The sequence below is a fragment of the Anser brachyrhynchus genome, assembly GCF_964034855.1.
Source record: "Anser brachyrhynchus genome assembly, chromosome: 14".
NCBI lineage: Eukaryota > Metazoa > Chordata > Aves > Anseriformes > Anatidae > Anser > Anser brachyrhynchus.
This window is the reverse complement of record NC_137709.1, coordinates 8004803-8016039: the sequence shown is the minus strand read 5'-3', so window position 1 is coordinate 8016039 and position 11237 is coordinate 8004803. Positions and strand designations below refer to the sequence as shown.

Here is an 11237-nt window from a genome sequence, read left to right as displayed (position 1 = left end):
TTAAAAATGGAAAGGCAAAAAATCTGGGAAGAAATTGCATTTTGATAATTTTCCAGGGAGTGGATTTTGCAAAACGAAACCTGTTTTTAACCAAAGCTTCCTAGGCTTTCAAAACCACTTAAAATATCATTGGTGCTGAGAACCACCACTTAGCACTTCTTATATAGGGGCACTGCAAATGCTGCTGCTAAGGCTGAATTTCATAATTCCTCCCTGCTTAAATCGCAACACACGTGAGACAGCCGAGGAGGAGTTTGCTGGTCCTGGTGAAGGATGCGGCCGCTGCCTGCTGTGGCGGTGCTGGCTGCAACTCCTGCTGGTGCTGTGCAGTCCCCGGCAGCATGGTACTGAAATGGGGTTAACTTATGAATCATTTCATTGCCAATTTGCTAGAAATTGCAAACTCAGGCCAAGAATGACACCTGAAGTTCAGCTGAAATACATTTTTTGTTGTTGTTGTTGTCTGCTTTTTTGATTTTTTTTTTGTTATTTGTTTGTTTAAAACCGCAAACAGTCCAAAACCCAGAGAGCAAAAGACTGTGTGTGTCTGCCAAACAGACCTGTGTGAACTTACTTGAAGGCTGATAAACACTACCTCTCCCAAACGGGTAAACACGTACCCCTGCAGGCTGGACTCTGGCAGTATTTCAGCTGTGATCACTGGGCTCATGCTCTGTGCATTTGGAAGGCATGCACGTCTTTTCAGCTGGACTGAATTCTTGCTATTCGTTCAGCTAATGAGCCTCAATCAATGTTCTCATTTACCGACAAAATCCATGGTGAACAACTTCATATTTAAAATCCAGCTCCTGCAAAATGCCCTCGCAAGTGATTGCCTGGCATGTGCAGAGTCACCCTGAGCATCTGATTAGTTAGCCAATTAAAATAGAACTGATGGATCATTAAAGCAACCAGTTGGTCCAAGCTGCTGTGTTTTTTTTATTTTTTAATTTTAATTTTAAATTTTTTTTTGCAGGCAGACTTGAGCTCATGTTCCCCACACTGTGCGCAGGCAGGGGCTTGTTCCTGGATGCATACACCTGGCTCTGGTCCCCTCCCAGCCTGTGGAAACCCCAAGGTGCTGCTGGTTTGGAGCACGAGCAGCACCAGATCCACCAAGTGATCCTCACCGAGGGGTTTGTGGTGCTCAGGCAGGATCTCAGTGCCCACAGCACTGCTTGGCTGAGAGACTCCTACTGTACAAGGGCAAAGCTCAACCAAACTGTAAGTAAGCAAGGTGGTAACTCAACTTTCCCCATCATTTCTTCCTCTACGGCATGTTTTGGCATGAATATATCCAGTGACTTGATGCTGTGAAACAGATCACTCGTATGAAGCAGTCTGGCACATCCTATGGACATACAAATACATGCAGATATACAGACATACCTTGCAAACACATCCTAACCATACCCTACAGACAAATGAATGTTTGATGTCTAAATTGTATTTGTCAGGCTCATACAAACAAAAAAAAAACTCAACATCTCTTTCCTTCTTAACAATCATTATTTTATTAATATATTTTACAAGATTGCAGTTGAAATCATTTAAATACAAATTTTTTTTTATACAGAAAGTGTAATAAAGTTAAAATAGTTCCTTGTGTAATTCATAGCATTATTGCAATGCTTACAAAATTTTGCATAGAGTGTGCAAGGATTGATGTTATTTGATACAAAAAAGCTTTATATTTTCCCACACAACCACACACATACATAAATTAAAAAGAAAAAAGCCAAACCAATCTGAATTTCTTAATGAGAACTATGATAAGACTTTAAATTCATTTCGTCCTGTTTACAATATCAAGGTCATTGGTGGTTATCAGAGTAGAGGTCAGACAAGGTATTTTAACCATCACAGATGAAAACTGCCATAGCATATGGGTCATGCCTTTATGCTGCTGTTGTAGATGAATGGGGATTTGCTTCAACTCACACTGAATGTTGTTCTGCTGCTGGGTCTAATTACGCGGAGCATGTGTTGGGTTAATATCAGCAACTCTATTGGCATTCGTGCACAAGGAAACTAATTCGATAAGGGGTGGGCAAAAAATAAACTAAAAAAAAATCAAACGGATCTGAGTCAGATCCAGCAGGTCAATCCCTTCCCTGCACCCAGAGTACTGCACAGTGCAGATCCAGATCGAGATCTGGCTCATGGCTCAGGAAAAGCTCTGATCTAGGGAGAAATCTGGGTGTGAGTGCTATCAACCGAGCCCTTCTTTGATAAACACAGGGTGTGATAATTGCTCAGATCTGCTCTTTATGAGGCTTCTGGTGTGCTCTCACTCTGCTGAGCAAGGGCAGGATTTGTTACTCCTAACTTCTGTGCTCTCTCTGATTACCCACAGGAGGGGACAAGAAAGCAAATTCCTCCAGCAGCGTCTGCTCTGCGGAAGCCACTCCGCACACAGTGCAGCCCTGACCTAACGTGCGTGGGAGCAGCGGAGCCCCAGAGCCCTGGCAAGACCTCCTGCTGCACGTACTGCCCATGAAATAATCTGGCTGGAGCATGGATCATGGTGGTTTAGACAGGGTACTCACACCTTCAGGGCGAAACCCTCAGATGGTATAGGCTACCAGTGAGTTAAACGGAGCCCCATCCTGATTTACCCCAGCCACAGAGTCAAGTGCCTGTCCTGTGCAAGCTGCTGCACTGCTCCAGCCCAGCCTTGCAAGGCAGGCACCGTTCCTTGCTGCTGTTTCTAGTGCAGAGGACCTGGCAATGGGATGGAGATCAACGAGAAAGAGCAATGCCAGCCTCCAGCCTCCCCACCTCACAGGCTGCCTGAGGGCAAGCATCGTACCGGGGGCATCCCCTGGCTGCCTTCAAGGTGATCAAGGCCTTGTTAATACAGCAACCAATAACCACCACCATAATTTATACCACTTAGACTGCATGTACACATCCATCTGCAAAATCATTAGCATTGCCAAAGTGTTTCATTAGCTGCTACATCAAATATAGCACTGGTAGTGAGTGCGCAAACCCAGAGGAGGACCCAAATGAAGACAAAATTAGCAGGCTCTTGCTTAGTGGAGCAGCTAGCTCCCTGCTCTGCAGGCAGCTATCCTGGGAGAAATCTTGCTGTAGTGTTGGGGGTGGTGGTGTTTGCAGCTAAGTAAGTGTGGGAGAAACTCTAACAGCAACATTTTTTCAACTAGAATCCAGCCTTTGGTAAAAATAGAACCGCCCACAAATAATTATTCTTCTGCTCTCCAGCGTAAGCCTGCCTCAAGATGTTTCAAGGACTCCGTTATGAGGAAATCTTTAAAAGAACAAAGAAACTACATTGCTTTAGAAAGTGGTAACGCATTTAGCTGTAGGCAGGCTTCAGAAAGCTTTATTTCCTATCAGTGGTTAAGCCTTTCGAATGGGGTAAAAATGTGAAAGTACAATGCAATTCTAATTTCTTGCTACATGCAAAGATGCACATGACCTATGCTTTGCAATGGGCCTGTTCCTGTCATGGTGAAAGTGTTAGAAAGAGTGAGACTTTCCATTTGGGATGGACCTGATGAAAGGCTCCAACACGTCTTTTTAATCTTAGAAAAAAAAAAAAAAAAGACCTTTTTACTAAGGCTGCATGTTTTTATCTAAAGCATTTGGGAGCAGGAAACAATGTAAATGCAACACTTTTGCACAATTCTGTCTTTCTGACATTTTCTCTTGCAGGCAGGAAGATTTGACAAACTACATATTGCTTCGCAGTGGACACATCCTTCCTACTTTTAAGTACTGGTTAAAAACTAACAAAACTCACCCTGTCCATGGAGATGAGTGGCTCCAAAGGAAACGTGGCTTCGTCTGACCAGGCAGCCCACTGCTACTGATTTACCAGTGGCAGAAGATCCCAGCCACTACAGACGTCGAGAAGGTGAGACATTTCCTGGAAGTGACACCAGAGCTGACTTTCCCGCAGGAATTACACTTGTAGCAACTTAATTTTTAAGGGACTCACATCTCTAGTTTAAAGTGACTTGGATGGGAAGTCTCAATGGTACGCTATGGTTATATTTTCTCGTTCCCTTCAGAAAAAAGTCCTGCAGCTTTAAATATCCACGTTTTCCTGCATAAAGAAAGTGTGTCACTTTTCACAAGGGCACAATGCAATTCAAGTGGCAGGACAAGAGAGTTTTAAATGATAAAGCCTCAGGGCTGTATGTGCATAACCATGTGCTTCTCAACCACAGTAGATTTAAAAGCTTTCTAAATACAAGCTATTCACTATAATTTCCATCCAAGCCCCAAGCCATTGTGGTTATTGTGGACGGAAACAACACCCTAGCAATCTTAACCAGCCCAGGCTGTAAGTGCTTTCAGTGACAGCAATTCCACTGTGCACCAGGAAAGATCAAACATAATTGCTACCATATTTAGTAAAATGGATGTTATTAATTTAAAGTATAATAGTGTAAACAGACAAAAGTTTGCTGCATTACCGTGATTAGGGTGATGTCTCTTGCCATTTCTTCCCTCTCCCTCCTACCTGCCTTCTTTAATTTACTCCGCTCCTGCTTGAATAATCTCATCAGCGCCACATCAGTGTTTAACCCTGCTCCAATCACAGCTATAAACTTGGCTACATCAGCTGTGAAAACACTGCAACTCCCATGGAGAATTTACCCAAAAGGCCTAAATTTCACCTTAGTGTTACTGCTTCATGCTTGATGCTAGCTGATTTTGGTCTTTGGAGGCATGAGAAGCTGAGATGGCATTTGGGGACCGCAGCCACCTGAACATAGCCCTGTGTGTGTGGCACAACACTGGCTACCAAAACACTACACAGCAATTTCAGAACTGATGGAAAAGCTTAAAACTGGGAAAACGGAAATGTTACTGTGATTGCATTCCTCAACAACAACAGCAATGAGAATAAAGAAGCTGCTGTGTTCAGATTTGAAAAGCACCAATCTCCTGATTGCCAGAGCTTGACAGGAATGCTCCCTGCATCTGCTCAGGTGATTTCAGGTGATTTCTGGATGATGACATTTCCAAATTTAAAATGTCAGCTGTTAAAAACAAAACAAAACAAACCCACACACAAAAAAACACACAGAAAAAAAAAAAAGAAAAACACACAAAAAAAAATAGCTCCTAACTTTCTTATTTTTACTACATGCACTTTAAAATGAAATCACTAAATCATTACAGCGCAGTTATTCTTCTTCACCAAGCAGGGTACTAAGAATTCTTAAGACTGAAGATTCAGATGGCTGTATAGGAGCCATCCTTCTCTCGTTCATGTCCTCCCTGAAACAGAGCCCAAGAGCCCCATGCCTGCCTGCCCTTGAGAAATCCACAAAGCCCCCCTGCCAAAACCTACCAGCATCCCTCATCGGCTTATGCTCAAGTGCAGGGAAGTGCACAGTCGGTAACATTTCCTCAGTTTATTTATACTTTTAGCCTGGGAGGACGTCTTTTAATTTTTTGGTTATTTCTGCATGTTTCAATTTTCAGGTAACCTTACCCTCTGTATACATTTACAGAACTTCATGTTATTTCCTTTCCTGTCACTGTATTCTCTCAAATGCAGCTATGCAATAAATCTGTATTTTTCCTGGCCAGTTCCAAAAAGCACCATTAAAGTTAATGCATTTCAGGCATGAGGGCAACTAGAGAAGGGATTAATTTCTGTAAGTCTTTGGTCTTTGGCTCACTGTCTTTTGCAATGTGAAACTTAAAGCCATAAGAGCAAATAGAAAAAAAAATTGTATGTGAGCATGTGTATATATATGTGTGCGTGCATGTATTTTATGACAACAAAAGTTAATTTCCTTTAAAATCATCCGTCACTGCAAACCAGGTATGATGGAAACTGACTGGACATCTTCAGAAGTTCCACAGGAATCACTCCTTAACCTTGAAACAATTTCTAGGGAGGGTTTTCTTGATTTAAACATCGTTTTGCTGTACCATATATTGCAGATGGCATTTTTAGGCTTATGCCTTAAACTTTTTTGTTTGTGCATTATGATATTTATAATCGAGGGAGAAAAAAAAAACACAACTCTTAAAATACAGCTGTTTGACAAGACACGACTGAGAGAAACAAATAAAAATCACTCCTGCACATGCTTAGTTTTCTAAAAATGTATACCTAGGAGAGGCCTTATACCTAGTCAAGTAGTTACTGGCTTTCCCCTTTCAAGGACTTCCTTTAGTGTTAACATTTCTTTTTATTCTAAAGCTACCCATTTCACTGACTACTGGGTAATATACTTCAAAAAAGGGTAAAAAAACAAACCAAAACAAAACACAACAAAATAAAACAAACAAAAAAAACCAAACCCAAAGACATGGAGAATGGATACAGTTGTACAATTGGTATTAGGATCTCTGTTTTTTCTAATGGCAAGGTCTTTTTGCTTTAACCCTCCCCACATCCACACAGAAGGGTCATACATGACATATGGCTCAGGTACTGGAGTACAGGTAAGCACTGACAGTCATTTTCCCGACTGTGTACTGAAGTGTAGCATTTAAAGCAAATTTAACAAGGTCCCAAAGCCTTGTAAAATTAAGAACTACAACACATAAAAGCATTTATCATTAACTGGTTGCCTAAGGTATACTGACATTAGTATCACAGTCCCTTGATCAGCATTTCAATGCTTTTAATGCACCTAGCTGCAATGCAGGATTGCACACAGTGCAGAGTCAGAGGTCAGCTCCACGGCCACCGAAATAGCTGGCAGTGTCTCCACTGGCATCCATGCCGCAAATTTTCATCCGTCAAGCTCCTGCTCTAGCTCAGGCTGTGAAGTCGTTGGGGTCTCTTCCACTGAGCTCGGTATAAACAAACTCACCATCCATCCCAGCCTTGCCTTAGCGTTGAGAGGTAAAACTAAACTCTGATTTGAGATAAATGGCATCTCCCCTAATAGCAAATGCTCAATTGAACAAAATTGCAGGCCCAATTCATAAAGAAACACACAAACCATTGTTCGTTTTTGGCATTTATCAATGGCAGGTAAAGCATATGTACAAAATTCTGGCCAGGGAGGTTTTAACATGGATGCAATCAAAGAAAACCAACCCATAAAGGTAAAGCAAATGTGAGTGGACTCTGGGCAAGGGAGTCTTATGCATCTGCCTGTTGGAACAGGTGAGCTGGTCACTCCACAATTGCCCCCAGACAACAAACTATGAAACGTGAGATAGCTGGATGTGTTTGCATGCCACTTCTTAAACAAAATGCCTTTTTTTCCCCGGGATCTGAGACATGCAGTCCTGCTCGCTCTGGCTTGCCACTCACTGAACAGCAGGGGATGAGTCATGAGGCCAGGGCAAGAATGGGCATCATCATCCAAACTGTGCTCTCAACACTCAAGTGGGGCTCAAAAGGTTTTCAGGTCTCTATATAGGTTCAATCTCTCTAGCAACACAGCATATCGTGTTATGCTCTTTGAGATGGGAATATGATTGTAAAGTATATTGAAGTAACTGGAACTCCTTTACACAGGCATAATTAAAGGCATGTCCAAGAAGATTTCTGCAGAAAATGCTATCTCGTAGTGATGGCCCAGATGTCTAAGGCTGTTCCCTAACGGCTCCCCCATAGAAATTCATACCAAAATAAATAGCTGAATGCCCTCAGGCAGTTTTATAGCCTTCCTAATATGAGAAGGTGATAACCTCGTCCAAGAGCTCAGCTGAGAAGACCAGCCACTCAAAATGAAATTGCTGGGAAAGCAGTGCTCAGCACAGCAGCTAAATGGTGTGTGGGGATGAGGACTGAGCCAGCGGACTCCTGGGAGAGGAGCATGGCGATCAGGAGGCAGCATCCCTTCTGGGTCAGTCCTTGTGTTCAGCCCCATGTTTCTCACTAGCACTGACACCCCCAGGGAAGGGAAAGTTAATGCAACTCGTTTTCTGTACAGGATACTCTTCCTGCAGCAGCTGTCTTCACAATCCCTCAAGTGCTTGTGCATTCAGGATTCGTTTATGAATTGGGCCGTGCTTGCTATAAGGTTTATGATCAGTATTAAGTGAAACAGGGAAAAAATTCTACAGTAAATGTAGGACTATGAACGGGACTTCTGTTGTGGTCCCAGAGGTAACGTACACAGTATTTTGCTGTATATAACATGTTAAAAATAAAATAAAATAAAATAAATTGGTATCATTCTTGGTGCCCCTACAGTCTAAATGCATTTCATTAACATCTAAGTTGCACAACCAGATCCCAAGACACCCTCCTGTCCCTCCCCCCAGATGAACTAGTTTTAGTAACAAGATAAATATGATGTGCTTCTCCTTGCTGAGTGCATTGACTTAAGGCATAGGCACAATTCCCCTCTTTGAACAGAGATGGTATAGTCCTGTGTCCCAATACAATTGTTATCCTGGGTGACCCTTTGCATTCGAACATTGACTCAAGACATAATAATTACAGGAATCATTCATTAACAAATAGTTTGAATTCATTCATTGATCTGAAAGCATCACTGAAATAAATGTAGATCACTCAATCCTCTTTCAGGAATAAATTTTATGGGAATATTGCGTTGTTAGGCAGCAACATCTAATCCAAACTTCATAGAAATCTTCCCATTGAGTCCAGCCAGTGTTGGATTAGGCCAGAATAGATCATTAAAAAAAGAAAAAAAAAATCAAACCCTGGTACTCTCCAGACCATACGAAAATGCGTGGAAATATGTTAAAAAAAAAAAAAAAAAAGAAAGGGCTAAGTTATTTCTAAAAATTATTGTCAGCTACATTTTATCTTGAAAATTGCTCGAGGAATACCAGCTTTGCTTAGATATGACTAGGGACGGGCACAGATCTGTTGTATTTGCATACAAGGTAATATTTTCAGTAGCATCTCAGTGACTTAGAAACCTCGCAGTCCTTGTGAGATTTACTGTGACTTGAACACTTTTGTGATAATTAATTCATTTGTTTTTCAAGAATTTTTGCATGCACGTGGATGCAGTTATGGGTCAGAATTCAAAAATCTGTGCTCTTCTCAGTATTTTTCAAAACTTCAACATGGGAAATTATGTTACCAGATCAAATGCATGTTTTATCCTGCCCGTAAGTGACTCCTGGACTTCAGTAAGGAAAAACGAACCCATGAAGAGATTCAACCACAGAGCTTTTTGGACTCAAATTCCAGATGAACCACCATCCAAAGCCTTTGCTTTCCAGTAATCTGAATTTGTCATAATCTTTATAGATTATTGGAAAAAATAATCTGTTACATTGTCAGCATCTCTGATATTTGCAATCTCTGCAAAATTTATGTGATCTTGGACTGCATATCCTGAATGGAAAGATGACAAAAATTCTGGCATAACATTCATATTATACATCCAATTTGCAGGAATTTCTATGTTTCTATGGAGAGAACAGGTAATTTCCTCTGTTTCTGTACATATTGGTAGGTAATGTCCAAATCTTAAATCTCACCTTCGCGTGGTACATTTGGTCTTTTCAAATTTGAATGTGGTAATAGAGAGCACGTAGGGTGATCCAGGACACCTGTTAACTGAGGAGGTTCAAGGCTTTTCTATTTTAGTCCAACCTTCACTTTATTTATTTATTTATTTTTTTCCTTTCAAGGACTAAATACAATGCTAGTTCTGTTAGCACAGAGACACACCTGAATAGCACAAGGCATCCATTGCAAGCACAGGCAAGAATCGAACCCCTTCAGCAAACGCTCACTCCAGCAAGAAGACCAGGATTTTCCTACTGGCCAAGTACGATCCATCGCTCCCAACAGGGAGTCATGCTTCAGGTGAAAATTTAAGTGTATAATTTAACCGCAGGTATCTTGGATCGCTCTAGGCAACCAGCACAGCACATCCGGCCATTTTGTTTTTCTCATGCCACTGATTTAATGGTGCAAAAATAATCAGAGATGCTGCTCTCCCCTTTGTATGTTGGTGGGTCTACATTGGTTCCAGGGTCTTGACCAGCCAGCAATCCCATTGCTCTTAGAAGATGATCAAAAACAAGGGGTGATCATTAGACTATATTATTACAGAAGGGTCCAGGGGAGCATCAAGTCCAATTCAGTAGATTGTACCAGTAAATTTTGGTGGGGGAAAGAGAAATGCTACAGAAATGTAACAGGGTCACCCTGGGATTCCTTGTACTGAAACATCATTTTACACAGAGGATATATATAATTTTATATATATATTTTATATATATATATATTCACACACACGCGCGCGCACACAAAAAAAGTCTTTGATAGGCTTTCTGTGTTCTAGTAAAAATAGTTGGCAGCTGCAATCTGCGAGACCAGAATTAGCTTTTGTGCTGCCTGCAATGCCCCACTGCAAATTGTCTCTCAAAGGCAGACGCTTGTATTTATCTGGCAGGTCGAGCTAGCGCCTGCCTGAGACAGAAATAACCTCCCATTGGGACACACACAGAGCTCGTAGATTTTTTGCCTGGACCCTGCAGAAGAGGAAGATCCTTGAGGCAAGTTAGGTAGTTTGATTTTTGCAGAATTCAATGTTATCTGAAGTCGGAGAGGGGGAGAGAGAAAAAAGAGAGAGAATTAGTAAAATCTCTGTTACCTGCTGTTAATTTAGAACTTGTGTTTAAGGAAGCATCCTTTGGACAACTGAGCTGCTACAGAAACTTGGCAGGCAAATGTGTGAAGCTGGGGAAAGTCTGATATAAATCTGGGTGAGTGTATTACCTGCCTTTACCGTGAGCCTCCTAAGACCTCCATTTTTTTTCTGTTAATCTACCCACTGTGTTTTCATGGCTTTCAGGAGCATGTCTGTGCCTGGGTTAACCCTTGCAGCACCCAGCAACACGCCTCATTGCCTGGGGAAGAATGTACGGTTCACCTCCACACAACAACCCCTCTCCTCTGCTGGGACTTCTGGCACTGTGATCCCATTTCCTTACAGGCTCACAGCTCTGACTTTTACGTATATTTTATGTAAACATATATATACACTTATGTATATTAAAAAAATATTTAAATGCCATAACAGACCCGAATTTCTCTTTACAAAGCAGCACATAAAAGTGAACATGTGGCAGCTCTCAGACACGTGGCAGCTGCAGGGAAGTGTTGTAATATTACTGAGAAGGGCAGCGTCAGATAACCTGCAGTCCAGAATATTACAGGGCGATTGACAGTATTTGCTCTTATCTTGCAATTACAGGAAAAATTGCCACTTCTGTTTCAGTATCCAACCATCTAATCGCCTGAAAGAGACAGGTCAATATATGCATTTTAAAGGCAAATTAGTGTT

The 11237-nt window shown here is 41.6% G+C and overlaps 1 protein-coding gene across 12 annotated transcripts in view; it reads right to left on the bottom strand.

The window, feature by feature from the left end:
* Positions 1 to 1490: 1490 nt before the first annotated feature.
* SGCD (sarcoglycan delta) overlaps positions 1491 to 11237 on the bottom strand; it is a 526403-nt gene continuing 516656 nt past the window's right edge. For all 12 annotated transcript variants that reach the window (XM_080554840.1, XM_080554843.1, XM_080554842.1 and 9 more), the window contains one exon: positions 1491 to 10486. In XM_080554840.1, the coding sequence (XP_080410966.1) occupies positions 10313 to 10486 (174 nt within the window). In that variant the 3' untranslated portion in view covers positions 1491 to 10312. The remainder of the gene's footprint in view (positions 10487 to 11237) is intronic.